General features: G+C 37.7%; 2 protein-coding genes across 3 annotated transcripts in view; one reads left to right on the top strand and one right to left on the bottom strand.

Annotated features, from left to right (window-relative positions):
* GPSM2 (G protein signaling modulator 2) overlaps nucleotides 1–1,653 on the top strand; it is a 46,872-nt gene extending 45,219 nt beyond the window's left edge. For both annotated transcript variants that reach the window (XM_042464031.1, XM_042464030.1), the window contains one exon: nucleotides 398–1,653. In XM_042464031.1, coding sequence (XP_042319965.1) covers nucleotides 398–565 — 168 coding nt within the window. In that variant the 3' untranslated portion in view covers nucleotides 566–1,653. The remainder of the gene's footprint in view (nucleotides 1–397) is intronic.
* Nucleotides 1,654–2,164: 511 nt separating this feature from the next.
* On the bottom strand, nucleotides 2,165–20,131 carry CLCC1 (chloride channel CLIC like 1). Its single transcript, XM_042465493.1, has 12 exons — nucleotides 19,995–20,131; nucleotides 18,022–18,132; nucleotides 13,796–13,906; nucleotides 12,988–13,209; nucleotides 11,314–11,454; nucleotides 10,655–10,748; nucleotides 9,616–9,713; nucleotides 9,386–9,532; nucleotides 8,092–8,406; nucleotides 4,334–4,399; nucleotides 3,408–3,683; nucleotides 2,165–2,530 (listed from the first exon to the last, which is right to left on the bottom strand). The coding sequence occupies exons 1-12, from the start codon at nucleotides 20,124–20,126 to the stop codon at nucleotides 2,501–2,503; spliced, it is 1,743 nt and encodes a 580-aa protein (XP_042321427.1). The 5' UTR covers nucleotides 20,127–20,131; the 3' UTR covers nucleotides 2,165–2,500.
* Nucleotides 20,132–20,558: the final 427 nt, after the last annotated feature.

Here is a 20,558-nt window from a genome sequence, read left to right as displayed (position 1 = left end):
GAGAGAGCCTTCTCAGTGGCTGCTTCTGCCCTCTGGAATGCCCTTTCACAGGAAGCAAGGCTGGCCCCTTCCTTGCTTGCCTTTCATTGGCAGGTAGAAACGACACTGTTCAGGCAAGCTTTTAATGTCTAGTCATGGGATGGGTATTATATAGTATGAGTATTGTGATTTTATTGTGGTTTTAATGTTTGTAATTTTATATTGTTTTTAGCTGATGTTTTATAATAGTTTTATCGCAGTATGTTTTTAGAATTGTTATTGTGAACCACCTTGGGTCCCTTCGGGGAGAAAGGTGGGATAGAAATTAAACAAATATATGTTTTATCTTAGTGAAATCAGAAGAGGCTAAATTGTAAAGTAATGCTACAGTGCAATTTATTTTTAACTGTATTTTTAGGGTTCTAGACTGGATGATCAGAGGTGTGCACCGCCACCAAACATCATAAAAGGACCAACTGTACCTGATGATGATTTCTTTAGCCTTATTTTGAGATCACAGGGGAAAAGAATGGATGAACAGAGAGTGCTTCTACCCTCTGGTTTGAAGAGGCCAAATTCTACCTAATGGACCTGGAAACCTTCTCAGAAAGAACAACAGAAATATCAAGGGATTATGCAGTACTGTAATAATTTTTCATATGCAGGAAACAATGCCTTTAAGGGAAAAAAGAAACTGGGATATTTAGAATACTATGTAAATTTACATAGCTTATGGTACAGTTATCGCTGCCAGTGCTTAAAATCAGGTGTTTAATGTTTGTAAAGAGTCAACTGTATAGTGTATTGTCCTGTGTCTCTCTCTCTCTCCTTTTATCTCTTTTTTCTGTAAATATACTTAACTTTGTTTCTTTATGGCGGTAGCGCTTCAGGTACTTTTATCACAAGCTTGTGAAAGCTTTCCTGCTGAAATTATGTAATTAATAAAACTGTAGAATTAGCTTCCAGGTTTTTCTATCTTTTTGCAGAGGATAAAACTTCTACAGTTAACAGTATTGCTTTTTTTAAAAAAAGAAGAAAAATAAATCTTAATACTGTTTAAACCTGTTTTCTGCGTGTCCAGTTATTATGCTGATGGAAACTGAAAGATGCCAATTCAGTTCACATTATGGAAGGTGGATTGCAGTCTTCATCCAGCCCATAATGTACCTTTCCATTAATAAGAATCCTAAATGGGGTTGATAAACACCAGTGGTGTTTTTTTTTAAAAGAAATAATGTATTTGTTTCATTTTTAAAAATTAATATTCATATTTTGGACCTAGGCTGTTTTTTTAAAACTACAATTTGTAATATAACAGCAGTTTACAGGGATGGAAGATTATCTTTCTGGTCCTATTCTGCAAGTGGTGATGTGTAAGAATTATGTACTTGCTGCATCTCAAATATGCCTTGGATTTCTGTGAGTGCAAAGATAAGAGAATTTGGGGAGATGGAGTAAATCTGAACAAAAAGTTTGAATATAAATATGAGGGACCCCAGGTTGGGATGACCTGAAAATTGATCTGGAAAAAAAGATAAGGTCTTATGATGAAACTACATCTTTGGATATGTATTGTTACAATAATAATGCTTTTACTAAAAATGGTGATTAAATTAAATCTTATTAATGATTTAAATTCGTGATTTAAATAAAACAGGTTCAACAAAAGTGATTTAACTCAACCTGGTCCTAGGAGTCTGCATTCTTGGAATATATCTTATTTCTTAAATGTTGGGTAGCCTTGTGGTTGAAAATAGAAGTGGCTTTGAGTATCATACATGATACCTGCCTCCCAGTTACACCAGCGTAAGAACTTTTATAGATGTCACACAAGGTAACAGTACCTCCTTTTCTCAAAGTGTGCAAGAGTTCTTGTAACCCCCAGCAGCCAGTGAGTGGTAAACAGATAGAACTGTGCCTTATGTTGCCCTTACACTGATGGTGACTTATGCTCTGGCAAGAGATCTATTGGATCTCAACACATGTTATCCCTTATTATCCGGGGTAGGATTAAGGATTTCCATGCAAAGCTGCTGGCTTTTCAAACTTTCCTCAAGCCAAAATATGACACTACGTAAGAAACAGCTGTGACTCATGAGTTAGCAGCAAGGATCACCTCATGCTACAACTATATTGTATTTCTTGAAGACAGTTATAAAACATGCAACAAATTATATAGATCACATTTGCTGTTTTTTTTTTTATTTTGCTGGTAAATTACAAATACAAAATCTTTCAAACATATTTTTATACATGAAATGTAGACTCAAATCTCCCAGAAGATGCTTTAAAAATCTGTTGAAACTGCAGTATGAAATCAAATAACTAGTAAACATAATTTAGGTCTTCTAGAAAAGCATGCCTCTATTAATCTAACTAGAATGCAAGATGCTCCTGTAGTTATCAATAAATGACAAAGTAAACCATTCCGTCAGTTCAAAACAGTTACATTTTATAGTTTTCTAAGCAGACGTGTTTTTTTTTTTTTTTTTACAAAAAGGTTTCCATGTAAAAATGAAGGTCAGGAAGCAGTGTTCCTCTGATTTTGTTCCTGTAATGAGAAGATTTAAATATTGAAAAGCCGCTTTGTCGGATATGTTTTCAAGCTGTAATTTTTCCCTGAGGACAGGATTTCAATAAAGCCAGCGCCCTGGTATTTTTACAGTAGTATTGGAGGAAAACCATCACAAATGGAATAGGTGTACAAGATCTCCCTCTTGCCATCAGAAGGGTTCCACAGCAGAATTTCCCCACCTCTCTGTTCCATTTTAGGTGGTTGGAATAGAAGCCGGGGGGAGAGGAAGTGATAACCCAGTTGCAAACACCTAAAATCAGGATCTAATCAACTGATTTCCAATACGAAACTACAGCACTACATTTCCCCCCCTAAATGTGCAGTAAGGCAAGAGGTCACAGCTATATAACTGCCATGTCCATTGTTCCACTCCAGCTACCTTTCCCTGTTTCCCTCTACTCAAGATGATGTCTAAAGGAAGTAGCACTTATGTTAGAATTCAGGTTTTTTAAAAAAATCTCTCTCAAGGAGGCGTAGAACAAATAAGAATTTAGCTATCAACTCTCTCAATCACCAAATATGATACTCTAAAAATAAATTTAGCTGTAATAATTGAGCTCTTCATAATGACTCAGTAAGGAAGCAAAGGCAGTATAAATAACCTTTACTGTTCTTGAATGTTACCAAAGTTACTCACATAGAACTATGCAGCTACACTTTAATAAAATAATAATAAAGCAACATTGGACATGTGCTTTGTTCGTACTGCTATCTGGGTCTTTTCCACCTGTTGCAGCATGCCTACAATAGGGAACAACCATGGTGTTTCCACCATTCCAGCAACTGGAAAGGCAGAGTAAGCTAAGCTATAGTTCCACTTTCTGTTATACAAGAGATTGTATGTTCAACTTACAGTAAAGCTCAAACTCTCTGTTATCTTGGTGTCTTCTTCTGAGGCACATGAGCTGTTCTCTTTCCTCTTTAATCTTGTTGAATGCAGAGCATCTTCTTTCATCCTCTCATCCTCATGAATGTTATACTTTGTTTCATCTCTGTTGCCTTCTACAGGTTGTTCCATGTGGCAAGATCTGTCTAGTTCATTAGTCTTTCCTTCATCCACAGTCTGATCTGTGCTCTTCCCCTCTGTTTTATCTGTAGCCTCATCACTTGGTTTAGCATGCAATCCAGTCTGTAAGAAGATAGCTGTTTTAATGAACTTGGTGGAACAAATAACATTTGACCATGTAATATCAAAAATATTCCACTTTTAGGCAGATGGATCCACAAAAGACTAAACACATGCTAACCTTAAGCCTGAAATAATAAAAAGTTCTTCCAGTGGGTGAATTTCTGTCAGTTTAGGACACATGCTGTGCTGCCCCTACTTCCCAGGTGTACAACAGGCACACTTGGTTGTGAAGGTGTGTCTTGGCATGTGTCTAAATGCATCTCTGGAAGGAGCAGCCTGTGACTGTAGATAAGGCTGCTTCTTTGCTAGATGTGTAAAGGCAGATGGAATATAACCAGGAGTACACTTTGGTGGCTGAGAGAATTGGGCTTAAAAGCACACCAAGGTGAAGGGCATTGTGCAAGGGAATATAAGACAACTTCCAGAACATTAAAAAAATACAGAAGCATAATGAAGAATATATGTCACCAAACAGGATTCTAGTTTAGATCCGATGAGTGTGACAACCCACAAAATATAAGGCATGAAACTGCAATTAGTAAACCGGCTATATAAAATTATGGCAATTCCAGCAAAATCAAGCTCAAAATCCACGTTATCTGCACTCTTGTAGTGATTTTTCTTACAAATAAAATCCTATATAAACTTACTAGATGGACTTCACTTTTCTTTTTTTCTTCTTCTTTCTCTGAGTGTTCTTCAGAAGACGAATTGCTCTGAAACACAAGGTGAATCAAGATAATCAAATAATGAAGGCTACAGCCCTATACACATTTACTTGGGAGTAAGTCCACTTAACTCAAATTCACTACAGAGTATACATGCATTGAACAGTAGTGTAGGTCTTATTTAAATCAATCTTTCCCCTCCTATTAGTCATCTAACTCAAGATGTATCATTGAATAACACATTGAAGTCAGGACTGTCCATGCCATCATATTTCTGATTTCTATGCAAAACTGGAATAATAATTTTTATTTAGAACGGTTTCCACCAAAGTGGAAAGTGAAGTAAGGTGGCAGTATGAGAATCAGTTCACTGGAAATGTAATGCTGAAAGAGATTGCCAAAAAACAAACAAACAAATAAACAAATCAAACCTGAACTTTTCCTGGAAGCCAAGATATCTAAACAGAGACTGTTGTACTTCAGACTCATCATGAGAAGACATGACTCAATTGAAAAGACAATAATGCTTGGCAAGGTAGAAGGCAGTAGGAAAATAGGAAGACCACAATCCAGATGGATAAACTCAAGGAAGCTGCAGCTCTTGAGTTTCTACAACCTGAGCTGGGCTGTGGATGTATCTTATAAGGTCACCAATGTCAACTTGATGGCAACAATATCGTCTCAGTGAACTATAGCACCACAGAATCAGGTATTGGTACATGGGCCATTCTGTGGAGCTGCAATCCACAGTCACATGGGTCATCTCCCCTTGTGCCAGTACCAGAGGCAGGAGTCATGTAACCTTAACTTTTGTTTTACTTCTGACTTCTTTCTCCCTCAGTTTTGTTTCAGAGACTTGCCTATCTATCTCACACATGATTCAGTATACTCTTGGCAACCACCAATCCTGGGCAGGGGTAGATTGTTCCTCTGTCCCTTCACAAAACGACTCTCATGGTAAGTACCACAGTCTCATTCTCTGGATGAAACAGTGAAGCAATCCATAATCACATGAGACGTTGTCAAACTGATAGAATTCTGGATGGGCATAGATGCTATCTTAATCCGAGTCAATTTCAGTCACAATTCATTTTGTAACACCTTTATGCCAAATGCAGGCTACACATAATATTTATTTTACAACAATGAATGAAAGTTGATTACCATACTTACTTCAAGCTCCTGCTTTCCCAGTAACTCTCAGAGAGCAACTAAATGTTTACCATTCTCTGTGAGACTGAGGGCACAGTCCACACAAATGGGTAAGCTTGTGTGTGTAAATATAATGTAGGTAAATGCTTGTTGTGTTACCAATGTGACAGTATCTGGAAATAATCTTGGTGGCCTAATGTGCTTGGACTGAACAAGACAAACAGTCCATTGTTTTCTCCTATGTGCAGAACCTTCTGCAGATTGGAGATATTTGTTCTCCACAGCTGACCTTCTGTTAAATCTATAGACAGTACGTAATATCCTACCATAAAATGTCCTTGAGTCTAGTGTTTCCATGTTGAAATATTGGTAATTTTAAAAGCAGTTTCTAAAGTTGAGATCTAACCTTAGGTGATGCTCCCCACTATATTATGGAACATCAATGGTTATCAAACAACTTCCTACAAACAACTGATGTACCAGCATAGAGTATAGTGTCAATCTGCAGAAGGAACTGAATTACTTGCATTACAACCCTGTGCTTCTTGGGGGTGAGGCAGATACACATGATGACTGCTGGGATTTTGAGGTCTAAATTGAAACTGAGATTGATTAAATTGAAGTCTAAAATTTCTGAAGTCATGTTGCCTTCTATATCAACTCCCACACTGAAATGAGAGAAAAGGAGGATTGAATGGGTCTTCGGTCCATTTTTTCTTCTGAATTACCAGCATAGCCTAATTTTCATCCTTAGTTTCAATCAATACTTAATCTAAGACCTTCTCTCCAAATAACAAATATCCTGTAAAAGGAGCATTTGTCAGATTTACTCTGGATGTCTGACAGGCCTTCAAGTGACAAAATCAAAGACAGCATCTCACAACTGCTGCTTTTGTGATTCATCTAGGTGCAAATGCTACAGAACCTAGTATTCAATATTGCAGTTATGGATTTGTAACCTAGAATTATAGATCTGTAACTGATTTGCATTCAATAAGACTACTATGCAGTCTTGCTGTAACCCATGTAAATACCACTCCATCTCACTTTGAGAGCTAACAGGTGGATTGGGAGAAGGAAGTATCTGTTCAGCTACCAAGCTGGAAGCATGAAGGATGAAGTGTCCACCTCACCCGCTTCCAGTGAACAAGGCAGCAACAAAGATGTTAGGGGTCCTGCTTCTCTTTGTTACAGGAGCAGTCACTGGCAGGGAGGATAGAAACCTACTTTGTGCAATCTGGCTACTGCCTCTTCAGGTGGGTTGGTGGGGGTAGGTCAGGAGATGTTATATCTCCTTAACTAAGTAGCAGATCTAGAATATTGCTGACTATCTTTAGTTCCATCTGTTGCAAACTGTGCCACCCTATATGCTCTTTTCAACCACTGATTCATGATCTTTATGTCAAGACCAACATTTGCAAAATTGTATTTGATTCATAGCAATGAAGAGCCTACTGCTGATGCTCTCAAAGAGGATGTTGAAGCTTTTTCTTCAATGCACTATTTGCTCCCCCCCCCCCCCCCCGAGCATTCAACACTGCATTTGCTTCTTTTGGAGCTAACACCCTTGAAATTAAAGCTGCACATGCATCAGTGGAACTAAAACCACCTCCATTGCCTGCGTATTTAAAGTGTGGAAACTGATTTTGTGACCTTGGAGAAGTCACAAACTTTCAACCTCAGAGGAAGGCAAAGGCAAACCCTTTCAGAATAAATTAACTTTAGGCTTGCCATAAATCAGAAATGACTTGAAAACACACAAAATGCTCACAATAGACTGAGGTTTAAAACACACTGCAGAAATAATCCAATTTGAGATTGCTTTAACTGTCTTGGCTCAGTGATAGGGAATCCTGGGAATTGTAGTTTATTGTGGCAACAGCGCTCTCTACCGGAGGCAGCTAAATGTCTCATAAAACTACAGTTCTCAGAATTCTCTAGCATTGAGCCAGGGCAATTAAAGCAGTCTCAAACTGGATTGTCTCTGCAGTGTGTTTTGAATTTGAATAATCTTCTGGTATGTAATTGACTATCCCACTCTGCCATAACTAATTCATGAAATACTTCTGGAAGGAGCACATCTTTTGTTTTTGTCCCCACTTTCCTGAGAGGTGTTGTTGCCTTTGTAGACAGTCAGTTTTAGTGATCATGAATATGTAGTTAACTGTTCTGTATTCACAATCACTACTTGATCACAAATGTGACACTATTGCCACAATTGTAATTCCCCTCACAACCTACTGAACTGGGCATCCACTACATGGGAAAAAGAAGGTCCATTCTGTCAATAATAGGAGCATGAGCGAATGATGTTTTCATTAGGTTGGGGCGAGTATGGCCAGAGCAGGTCAATTATTTAAGTACAAGTAGCTGATAATGAACACTGGCTGATATCTTTAGTTTAATGAAATATACATAATATTCATCTAGCATACTTTTTGTGTTGAAATTTGGAATATAATTTAATTGCAATTACAGTATAACAATTTGGAATATCTATATCTATATATCTTATGTGGAAGTCAATTTTCTGCAGTATTAACTGAAAGGGTTTAATCTGAATCAAAAATCTACATCTGCCTACTTACTTTGACTGTCAACTTGGGATGTTCCCCTGTTGGGTCATCTAGCATATCACCTGCTTGCAAAACTTCAATGTTGCTTTCATGATCATCTTTTGTAGGCTGGTGTCTGTTCACTGAAGCATCTCCTCTGTCATAAGGTCCTGGTGAGATACTGCCAGTGCCTCCCATCAAGTAGCCGCCCTTAAGTTTTGCACCATTTGGATACAGAATTGATTCTTGTTGTCCACTCCATGGAGGAAGTGGGGGAGGTTGCTGCTTGTCCTGGTAACTTAGTTGCCTTAGTGCAGTAACTGATCTTCCTGCTCCATAGCAAAAAATCTACAGCAGAGAAACAGTTCATTAAAATTTTTGACAAAATTGTGTTTCTATTCTTTATTATGTAAGGCTTTACATGGGTTTTTTAAATAAATAGTACACACACACATAATTTCCCATTAAAAAAGCCATGGCTTGCAACCTGTTGAATAGCAAGGCGTATGTGTTTGTAACTGTTTGGTATTCATGTTTATTATTGTGGCACTATTGCTGTAGGATGTTTCCTTGTCTCTCCTTCCAGCAATGTGCAGTGCAACAATCACTCATCACAAGTCTGTGTTGAACATCAAATTCCTGGTGGGAGGGGGCTGGAAACATCATCCTGCTGTGTCCTGATCACCAACAGAGCAGACCTTCATTGCTTGGTGTGGCTGCTGATTGTTAAGGGAGGTTTGGGGAACCAGGACAGGAAATGATATATAATTACACTTTTGTAATTATGTGATCTTGAACATAATTTTATCAAGAAATTTCCTATATGAACACCCATCAGACTTTTTCTACATTGTGAGTCATCATTATTGAAAATACGTGGTTAGTTTCTCTAGAATGGTGTCCTCCACAAAATGGAATTATATTGTTAGGTAACTGTATTCGTTTGAGTCTGTTAATAGTATGGACTGTTAAGTGTATGGATTGTGACGGCATATTAATCATTGCTTTTAGGCAAGTCCACTCAGTGCCAAAAGTTAGATTATGTTCAGTGTTTTATAATGCTACAGTGTATTCATTTTAAAACTTCAATTTTTTTCTAGTTGACATATGCAGAACAGTTATTAGAAATACAACTGCTTCTCCCAGCACAAGTTGCTCTCTCACTCCTTTTATTCTAGGAGAAGCAGCTGTGACAGCTATTTTCTCAAGTGGGTCTAAATGGCTGGTTGGGCCCTTACTAGCCTCACTGGTGTTAAATTGTTGTCTAAACTAAAAATAACTTGTATCATTTTTTGTTATTTTTAATTCATGCATGCCATTTACATACCAAAACTGCTCCTGCTATGATGATTAGTACTGGAATCTGTAGCAACACTGGGATCTCTTTCATGAGAGCTCTAATAAATTCACCAATACCTTGGCCTATGTGCTTCAATGGCTCTGTTACAAAATTGGTAAAAGTAACAGCCAATGCCTAAAACAAGGGACAGCAACAAAAATTAGATTTGTGATTGCTTTACTAGAAAAAAAAATGGCTAGGTTAGAAATGGAGAATACCTTTGTTGGAGGAACGAGCAAAATGGGATTTACTAATAGAGTTTCATAATACTTTTGGCAAGGATCATCTTGGAAGGTCCATGAGCTTCTAAGCCATTCTGTAGTGAAAAAGCAAGAAATGGTATAGCTATACACAAAACAGCCGTAAGGATAAATTAATTATCTTTAAGCTGACCAGTACTTAAAATTACTTTTAGGAGCATTTTAGAAAGTAGAATGGGCCCGATAAAGTGGGATTTGGCTGCTTTGGCGAGATTCATGCCAGTGCTGCAGCAACCGCACAACTGCAAATGGCTGAGAATTATCTTTAAAAGGAAGAACTTTACAATTTATGTAAAGTAGCATTTTCAAATCAATGCACTATTATTTAGGGTGTCAAGGACCTGTATTTGGTAGCAGAGTTGGTTCTAAGAACTTAAGTTGCCTAAAGTCTAAATAGAGGAGAGGATACAATATGTTTTATCGTCCATGATCTCCCTTTTCTTTCTTACACTCTCTCATGATCCCAGCAGATTTACACATCTGGAAAAAAAGGTCTGCAGGAGGGAGAGAATAGCTCTGCACTCCTCCCCGACTTGCTACTGCACTTCTTCCCTGTTATGTTTTACTTGTTCAAGAGAGATCCAATTACTAGACTCCAGTTCACTGTCCAAAGATCTAGCTGGTTGCAATAACATATAGATGGAACATGTTCCCTCTCCAAGAATTTGGTCTTTTACAGAACTACTTGAAAGAGAACTGTTAACTGAATGTACCATCATAAATTAAGAGATTTTTCTTAAAGAACTATCTTCAAACATACTATGGGCATGACACATTAAAACAAAGCTTTTTGAAATGATAGCATATGCAGGCAATAATCCCCAAATCCTTATGTTGGTCCATAGGATTACAGTAGAATTGGCCTAAAGTGAAAAGCTGACTTAAAAACAATATTTACTATTAACAGTATATAACAGCATGTATATGCCATATCTTTAAGGTAAACAAATTTGACATGAAAAGGTAAGGTAAAAAACTAAAGTGACAAACCGCTCACCCATAATACTATCACTCCAGTGGATCTTCTCTGCACAAACGTTATCAAAATTTCCCATTGTAGCCACTTCAGCTTGATGCTGGGCAAAGGCTATCTACAAGAAAAACTACAAAATTTTAATGCTGTAACAAAATTATTAAATAAATTTCATTTTTGTTTCAAAATCTGTAGTTTGAATTTAAAAACAAACCAACCAACCTGCAGTTTAAATTCAGTTAGAACTAATTGCTTGGAAATTCACATGCTACACTTTCAAAACTACTGAACACTATTTTACTTTTGGTTAGTGATATTTTCAAATTGTGGTTGGCTGAATCTGTGGTTGCAGAATCAATGGATATGGAGGGCTGACTGCAGTACAAGCAATCTCATAAGGTTTTAATGTACAAATACCTACAAGTCAGATCTGTACATACTTTTGCCCCAGTCCACAAAACATGCCCAATGTTGCAAGCACTTATTGCTAGATGAGGAAAAACATCCAAAGGGCAGTAAAACTTATTTTTGTTTATTTTTAACAGTAGAGCGTATGGAAACTGACTTATACTGAACCATGCTGTGAAGAGCTGAATAGTGATAAGCATAATATATTCATAATTTCTTTCCAAGGTACATAAATATACATCTTCCTGTCCCTTTGTAACACATTCACTGTTTACCTTATATAGATACATCCAGTTCCATCCAAAACTGATGAGAAAACTTATGAACATAACACGTTTTAGCTGTGTAAGCCAACCAATGCGTGTCCACAGTTCTGTAGCAACAATTACTGCAATGCATACTAAACACAGAAGTACCTTTTAGAAAACAAGAGATAAAAAAAACACCAAAAAGATGAATGCAAAACAATTTCAGTTTTACAGCCAAGCTTCTGAAAAAGAATCACCCTTTTACAAATCAAAGCACTTGTTTAAATAATAGAAAAACCCTCAAAGTTCACAACAGAATTCATAATAATTAGGCCTGAGAGGAAGGGCTTGCTGAACTGAAACTTAGGTATGGTATAGACCGCTCGAAAATGGTGGTCTGCAGGCACCCATTTTAACTCCAGAGGAACGCTGCAGCCGCCAAAGCATGTGATATCCCTCCGGAATAAAAAGAACTCGGTTCTTCAGGGTTCTTTTTGTGGTGCCCAGGTTATGTCGTAAGTGTGCCATTGGCACACTTATGATGTAAGTGACGTGCAGCGATGTGCAGACACTGTGCGTCGCTTACATAAAAATGGTGGTTCCTGTGTGGATGGGAGGCCACCATTAGGCCACCACCCACACATACTAGGGTTCTGGAGTGTGCGGTTGCCACGTGCTCTGGATCCCTAGTTTCGGCGGCAAGACGGCGCTTTTGGCCCATCTGTCTTGGGCCTAAATGATGTTGAATTATCATGAAGTAGTCAAAAGTTATTAATTAGGCTTGTACAATTTAGATCCCACCAAACTAAATGTAGATTTCTTCCTATGTACCATGAATCAGCTGATGCTTCATATACATGGATGTTTTTACTCCCATATAGACACTATAATCAGGAGGTTTATTGAGTCTCTAGTAGGAAACCTTTCAGGGCTAGTCAGCTCCATCTGAGTCACAAATTATGCAACCTTGGCATACTGTTAACTGAGTGAATGCATAAAGAGAGTAGATGCATTCAGCCATCACAAAAATAGCACCACCTTCTGAGTTCTTCCCTCCAAGGAGTGGAGCCACTGTAAAACAGTACCTCCAAGTCCCATCCCAATGATCCCAGAGAGGCAGTCCAGAAGGATACCATGGTTGATGGTATCAAAAGCTTCTGAAAACTAACAGGGAACTAACCAACAGAACTAACAGGGAAACACTCCCCCTGTCTAGTTCCCTGCATAGGTTATCCATCAAGGTATGTAATGCCCTTCAGACGTTTTGGCTTATAGTCCCCTAAATTCAATCCTGCATGGCCAATGGTTAAAATGCAAGGAGTTACAGTTCAAAACACCTACAGGAAAGCAGGTTGCCTGACCCTGTAGTAGTAACTAGAGCTTGGAAAAATTGCTGGTTTGGACTACCAATCCCCAGAATTCCGAGTGACAGCACAGTGTGGAAGTTTCTGGCAATTGTACTCTAAAAAGTAATGTTTCTACGCTCTGGTAGTGAGTGAGTGAGTGAGTGAGTGAGTGAGTGAGTGAGTGAGTCTTCAAGCTGCCTGCCAAACATGGCAACACCATAAATTTCTTAGGATTTTCTTAGGCAAGGAATACTCAGAGGTGGTTATGCCAGTTCCTTCCTCTGAAATATACAGTATCCTAGAACACCTGGTATAGTGCCATAGAAAATAACATTATCATCAAAAATTATCTTACCATGAAAGCAGTATATGGGTCAATTCCAAATGTATCCTCAAACTTCCATTTCCAAGCTTCATAATCATGATGTCTAAAATTAATCAGAATATCACTAAGTGCATCATCTAAAGCAGCTGATTTCCAGCCCTCTTCATTAAGGAATCTGTTAATTTCATTATATGTCTGTTTAGTGAGGATGATTTCAGCATCATAGTGCATATCCCCGGAGCTATCATCAGGCTAAAAGAAAAGAATACAAAACAGCAATTTTGCAAAGGAAAGGAATCTGACAATAAATCCGAGTTGGATGGTTCAGGCACCTCCTGATTGAGTGCTGTAATTGTGATGGCTAACAATTTAAAACATATACAACACCAACCATTTACAATGAATGAATGAATGAATGAAATGTTTGTAATCCAAGCCTGAGTCTCCCTTATCTATAATTCCAAAATATTCCAAAATAGTCCACATATGTGGCTGAAATGGTGACAACTTTGCTTTGTGACAGTTCAGTGCACACAAACTTTGTTTCATGCACAAAATTACTAAAAACGTCATGCATAAAATTACCTTCAAACTGTGTGTATAAGATGCTTATGAAACATAAATAAATTTCATTTTTAGATTTGCCATTTCCAAGATGCCTCACTATGTATATGCATATATTCCAAAATCTGAAAAACCAGAAATTCGTAACACTTCTAATTCCAAGAATTTTGGATACGGGAAACTCAGCCTGTAACCGGATGCTTCATCCTAACAAGTGGTCTCTTGTTAGCCCAAATATATATTCAACATTTTTCTTCAAAATGTAGATACTCACAAGACCAATTCTTCCAGCTTCATTTAAAATCTTATTCAAGTATCTCTTAAATACATGGATGCTATTGCTTTCATATAACTTGGCTTTATCTTTCCTTTCATAGTCTTCAAGCTACAAAAATAAAGTGTTTGAATATTAATTTCCCTCATAACAATAGTTTATTTCCCACAGTACTTTATTGGACAGACAATATGGTTGTCCAATATATTGCTTAGCCATACAATTACAAAGACAATTTAAAGGAACTGTCAAACTGGAACAAATAAAGTATTTAAACACTGTGTCCAACGTGAACATCACTTTTTGTTCTTCTCCTGTATGATTACTGGATCCAATGATCCAATAAAGGTATCATTGCTTTGTGGATTTTGGATGCTGTTGTGTTTGCTATATGGCCAACACTGTTATCCCAGGTATGTCTTCTGGTATCATAATAATATATAGCATTAGCAGTTGACAATTACCGAGAATGAAGACAAAATCCACAACACATGGGTTATTCCATCATGCCAACCAGTTCAGGCAGGATCTCGTAATTCTAAACTGCTGTAACTATCACCTCCAACCCCTCGCTCCTCTGTTTTTATCTTCTTTTCTTGGTAACCAATTAAATAAATCTAAACTTCAATTGCTTATTTTTAACATGTCTTCCTCCCGCCTTTTTTATGGTTCTTGGTTGGGGGTGGATTGTGTCATCAGCTTCACAAGAATGACCATTCTTGGTAAGTATCAACCACTTATTCTTTTTGAGGCTGAAGACACAATCCACAATACATGGGATATACCCAAGTCACTACATCTCAGGGAGGGTCTGAACAAACTTGATTCACAATAGCCTGGAGGACTGTCCTCCCAAAGGCTGCTTGACTAGATCTGAATTTGACTAATTTATGGTGCTTCACAAAAGTTGATGGCTCCTTCCAGCCTGCAGCCTTACATACATCCTGTACGGAAGCTGCTACTCTATTGGCTGTTGTTGGTAGGATGAGCCCAAACATGTTTGGCCTATGAATTGTTGCCAAATCACAACACTGATATATACATGTATTTAACCATCTAGATAGTGTTTACTTAGATGCTTTTAGCCCCAACAACCTCGGACTGAAGGATATAAATTCCTGAATCATTTAGTCCTTTTCAAGTAAAGTCTTACTGCTCTTTTGACATCCAAGGAATGCTGCTTCAATTCCAAAGGATGACCTTGGATTAGGGCAGAATGTTGGCAAATCCAGCACCTGACTTTCTACCTCAGTTTTCAACGACTTTGGCATGAAAGTCTGGTCTATAATGAAAGTTAATTTATCTTCATCAAACCTGTATAGATTTGGGTTTATAGATAGAGAAGCCAACTCAGAGACTCCAGGAGCCGATGTGATTGCTACTAAAAAGAGCACATTGAACGAGAACGAGGCACACCATAAGGATTTTTTTTAAAGACTCAAAAGGACGTAGTCAAAGCATTCAACACTAAACTTAAGTCCCAGGAAGGAAATTTGTGCAACACTGGTAGAGCACTCAAAGTTGCACTCCCGAGAAATTGCTTAATATGTTTATGCAAAGATAATGGTATTTCAGAATCAGAGTGACCTGAAGACAAGGCTGACAACTGTCTTTTTAGTGTGTTTGGCCGCAAACCTTTATCTAATCCATCCTGCATTAAAAACAGGTCATCTTACAAGACTACATCGTCTAACACCACAGAATGTTCAGCAATGTCTTCCAAGTGTTCTCATAGATACTGTGACTTGATCTCCTTTTAGACTTCAAAATAATGTCCGTTACAGATGAGGAGTAACCGTGAATTTCCGTTTTCCCTATCAAATTCTAGACGGCCAATTTAGCCACCACAGATCCGGATACGAAACTTGACCTTGTAGCAATAGGTCATTCCTTAGAGGTACACGGAACAGGCTCTCTACAGACATTTCCAGCAATGTTGGAAACCCTGGATGTTTATCACACTATACTCTTATAGTGCTACTATTCCACTTTGACTGCTCTAGCTGCCTCCTGTTGCATTCTGGGATTTGCAGTTTTAAGGAGGGGTATTTAGAATTCTCAGGCACATTCTTCTGTGCTATTTTCAACAGCACTTTCTGCACAATCGGTAGCAGAGGAAAAGTATATAAATTTACTCTAGCCTTAAAATCAACCTCACAGTATTTCAGCCATAACGCCGTCCTACCTCTACTGCTGCAACTGACTTGGCTGAATAAGCTGTTGCATCATTGCTGATATCTGCAACATATTACTGCAGTTTATCTAATGCTTTGTAATGTTCAGACTGACACTTTATGGATTTTCCCATTCTTGTTCTAATAATTTTTTTAACATTGCAGGAACAGGAAGTTGAACATCTTGAAAAGGCATTTGCTGTAAGACAATTGCCAACTATTTTGTTTTTCTTTGCTGCACCAGATGTTTTTTGCACAGACTCTCCATGCAGTAGATTTAAGGCAAATAATACTTTTAACAAACCTTTAAACTGCTCTATATATATATTTTAAAAAACCTTCACTCTCCTTTTCCAAATCCTTTTCTGAGTTCACTTCTTATGAATTCGTAACCTCCAATTATCCCTTTGAATCAGACTCTAAACGTAACTTCTGTATTGGCATTTCCTAATACATGCTGTAGTGCTCCTCCATAGTCTCTAAATGCTTTTTATTTGTTTTGTTTGCATTTTCCTTGAGACTCTAGTTCTAACTCTCTCATTCTTCTGTTCTTCTATAACTCTCACCTGCTCTTGACTTGACAAATTTGAACCATGAATTTTATTATGAAAACCAGGATTAAAATCTTGTAATTCATTAAATGTATTTGGATTTACTGTGTCCTTCTGCAACTACAAATTAATTAAACCACTTAAATTATTTATATTGCCTAATTTTTAGATCTATTTAAATTCATTGTGTTAACATTAATGTTATTTAATCCTAATGAACTGAAATCTAAATGTTGCTGTCTGTTAAACCAACTAATTTCTGCCTGTACTTCTTTGCTAATTAAATCTCTTAAAATTTTTAAATTATTTCTTTGTGAATTATCTGCATTTTCAGAATTTTTACTAGATGCAGAAGGTTGTACTGAAGTTTGCTCTGTTAAGAGATTTAATTTGATATGCTGTGCTTGCTCAATCTCCCATAATGCATTCCAAATATTTTAGAAATGGGTTTTGTACATTGCTTTCAAGAGCAGACTCTGGTTGTGCTTGCTGTTTGCTTCCTTATATCACTGCACTCAGCCATGCTGTCCATCAAAGAACCCTGTTGATCTGTACTAAACTCTGATTGGTTATTTCTTGGATTCTGCCTTCTTTTTCTGTAAGGCATTTCCAGTTTCAAAATGGCAACTGGAAGTTATCTCTACATTTTTGCTCTCCACGTTGCCTATGCCGATCTTAATGGGCTCACTAGGTAAGGCTTTGGGTCTTTTACCTGATTCTTACTCTTTTTCACCTTAATGCTTCATTCTATCTCCTCTTCTTTTCTCCCCCCACCCCACCCCCGGATTAACCACTGCTATGGGGACCAGATTTCAGCCTCACTCTCACTAGATGAGAGAAATATTTTCTTTAGAAGTGATTCTAACCCAGATTTATATTCTTGTTGTTCACCAAGCTGAATGCTAACATCTGTTATCACAATTACACTATTGTTCTCCACAAACTACTTTCTTTGAGGTTGAAACACACCAGAGCCATTTCAATAGCGACTCTGATCCAGGCTTGGACCGTGTCGCTTGTCAGGCTGAATACTTAGGTCTTTTATCAGCATTACACTATGGATCTCCACAAACTGCTTACTTGCAAACCTGGAGGTTTGAGACGTGCCAGAGACATTTTCCAACTGATGTCTTTGTTTTTTGGATAGCAAACAGTCACATTCTGAGACTTCCTCCTAACTATACTGGTTTTATTTTTTTATTTCCTAATTCTGACAGTAACTTTATCTTTAAATTTCTACTACTAATTGTCCATTTAAGATGACAGAGAGAAATTGTCTGACTAGTCAGCAAGGTAGGAAAATAAAAATGAGGAGAGAGAAATTGGAGGTGGCAGTTACAATGGTTGACAATTTTGAGATCCTGCCTGAGATTCTGGTTGTGGATTGTGTCTTCAGCCTCATAGATAATGTACTGTATTTTAAAACAGACCAATAAGCTACAATATCAATTACTTCTTCAGTGGTTACAGAAAGTATAAAAAAGTACACATGCAAACCAACCTTCAAAATTAGTGAATCTAATTTTCTTTGGCACAGGGAAACATCCACAGTATTTACTTCTGCCACTGCTTCTGTTGACACTTTCTTACTTTCAGAATCATCTTTATTCACCTGCAGTAATTTTAATCACATGTAACTCTTAATATTTTTTGTATTATCTATGTAAAGATTATTGGAATTTTTAGATCTGGTTACTTCATTCTGCATATTTTTCAGGAAATACAGAACTAGATAGAAGAAGAAAAAAAGACAGAGTGTGCTACTCATTACAGTTCAACATAGAATATTGGATCCCAACTTAGATATGCTTAAAGAAGACCCACTTATTTCAATAGGTCCATTCTAAGTGTAAACAAGCTCAGATCTAGCCTGTGAATAGTAAGTTGTTTTACCAAGGCCATATAACTTGGTTCATATCCAGAACAATCTTTTCTATCTTATCAACAGAGTTGAATACACATAACTCATGGATGTTTCTCCAGTCCAAAGCTCTCTAAGATTCTAATGTGCATCAAGATACCCATGTAAGCATGAGTTACTTTGTATTCCCTTCTATATCAGGGGCAGTTTCAAGAGTGTGATCTGTTTATGTAAATGTACAGAATGAATATTAGAGGACATAAGATAAAGTATTGTTAAGTATTGTATGTACTATATAGTAGAGATATTAAGATAAGTAGTCTGTTGGGAGGTGTAAGAGCATGAATTGTGGAGATGACTTGTTAATGGTTATCAGTCTGAATTTTTTTTTGAAAAGTGAGCACGCTAGTTCAGTTAAAGATGAGCAGTTAGTTAGGGTCAGTTAGATTAACTAAGAGAACAATTTAGAGAATGGTAGAGGCTAAGAGACTATCAGCAGTCAGCTTAGTTTTAGTCAGCAAGGAGAATGATGTGATATGTCTGATATAGGTTCTTTAAATAAAATTTATATGGTGATATTTAGGTAAAGGGAGCCACACACACAGAGTAAAAAGTAAATGTGACTGTGGAAGCAGCCTGAATAACTGATTGTGCTTTGCAGGTTGTAATAAAGTTCTGCAAACAGGGACCACAAAGACAATTAGGGTTGGATGGCCTAACTTTTCTAACATTATGGGGCAAAGCAAACCAGTGGCTAGGCGCAGTCTCTGGCAGCTGCAGCTACAATTGGGCCTAGATTGTCCCAGGACTGTGGCAACTAGACGGCCCACTCCTGAAGCGGACTGCCATTGTGGTCCTGAATGAGCCGCCAGCTTTTCCTCATGGATTTGGGCCTCCTTAGGCAGCCTTGGAGCAGTTTCCAGAAGGGTGTGTGTCATGTAAACATCATGCTCTGAAGCAGTTGGAAGTCATTCTATTTGGCTTGTCTGTTTTGGGCCCACAGTTTTATGACTCCACAATAGGGAGCTTTTTCATTTAGGCTTGTTTATGAATCTAGATGAGCTCCATAAGCAGTGCCAGAAGGTGGGATAAAAGTTTTAAGAAGACCTCACATTTGGTGGTAATGAGAGAGTGGGACAAGTAGAGGTCCCCACATTTGGTATTGGTAGTGGTGTGACAGGTAATGGACTTTGAACATCACAATGCACTGCATGGAGTGCTGTTTCAAATTATAATATAAACAGTCATGTTTTTCTTTATGTTACTGGGCTACTACTCAACAGCTATTGTGGACAAAAGCATCCATATGTTGCTGAATTACAACTACCTGTGCATTATCTCTGGCTTGACTAAGACTGTTCAGAACACCCAGCATTCCTCACCACTGGCTATGCTGGCTAAAACCAGCGGGAGTTGCATTTCAGTAACATCTGGAGGGCTGCACAATTCCCATCCCTACACTATTAAAAACTCACACATTTTCCCATTGTACCTAGAACAATTTTCTTCAATCGCTTCCATTCATTTTCCTCGTATTTCAGGAATCCCTCAACTAAAGTAGTAATTCAACAACTCAGATTCAAAAATAAAATAAATGATGGCTAAATATTTACCTTATAAGGCTTCCTCATTGTTCCTGAAGCTGCATCATAATTCAGCATGTCTGTTGGATCAATCCAGTCATCATCCTGAGCTTCACCCCTTCCTATTAGCAAGACTGCACACAATGCCAAAGAAACCAGCATCTTCTGTCAGATAAATACAACAGGTGGTATTAGTAAAATGCAAGACGACTCTTTGGAGCCAATATTTGTTTATATAGATACATGTGTTCCAGAACTAACAGATTGGGGAGACACATAGCGGGTGTATAAAGAGGGGAAATAATTCCATCAGTAGTGTATAATCAGCAGGTAACTGAGCAGTATGAAAGTATAGCACTTTTATGTTATTTTATATTGTTATACTTGGACTTTGTGCTGTTTTGTATTAATATATATAGGGTTAATCATAGAATCATAGAATCATAGAATCGTAGAGTTGGAAGAGACCACTAGGGCCATCCAGTCCAACCCCCTGCCATGCAGGAAATCCAAATCAAAGCATCCCTGACAGATGGCCATCCAGCCTCTGTTTAAAGACCTCCAAGGAAGGTTAAATGGCTAAATATCATTTCT

The sequence above is a fragment of the Sceloporus undulatus genome, chromosome 4, assembly GCF_019175285.1.
Source record: "Sceloporus undulatus isolate JIND9_A2432 ecotype Alabama chromosome 4, SceUnd_v1.1, whole genome shotgun sequence".
Taxonomy (NCBI): Eukaryota; Metazoa; Chordata; class Lepidosauria; order Squamata; family Phrynosomatidae; genus Sceloporus; species Sceloporus undulatus.
Note: the sequence above shows the minus strand (reverse complement) of the source record. Positions and strands in the feature narration are given on the sequence as shown.

What these genes read in the sequence shown, in the direction of transcription:
- CLCC1 (XM_042465493.1), bottom strand. Translation starts at nt 20,126, where the DNA reads ATGCTGGTTTCTTTGGCATTGTGTGCAGTCTTGCTAATAGGAAGGGGT. An exon ending in AAGCTGGAAGAATTGGTCTT is followed by an intron (nt 13,210 to 13,795) that starts GTGAGTATCTAC and finishes CTTTTCTTTTAG; the next exon opens with CCTGATGATAGCTCCGGGGA. An exon ending in TGCTCGTTCCTCCAACAAAG is followed by an intron (nt 9,533 to 9,615) that starts GTATTCTCCATT and finishes CCCTTGTTTTAG; the next exon opens with GCATTGGCTGTTACTTTTAC.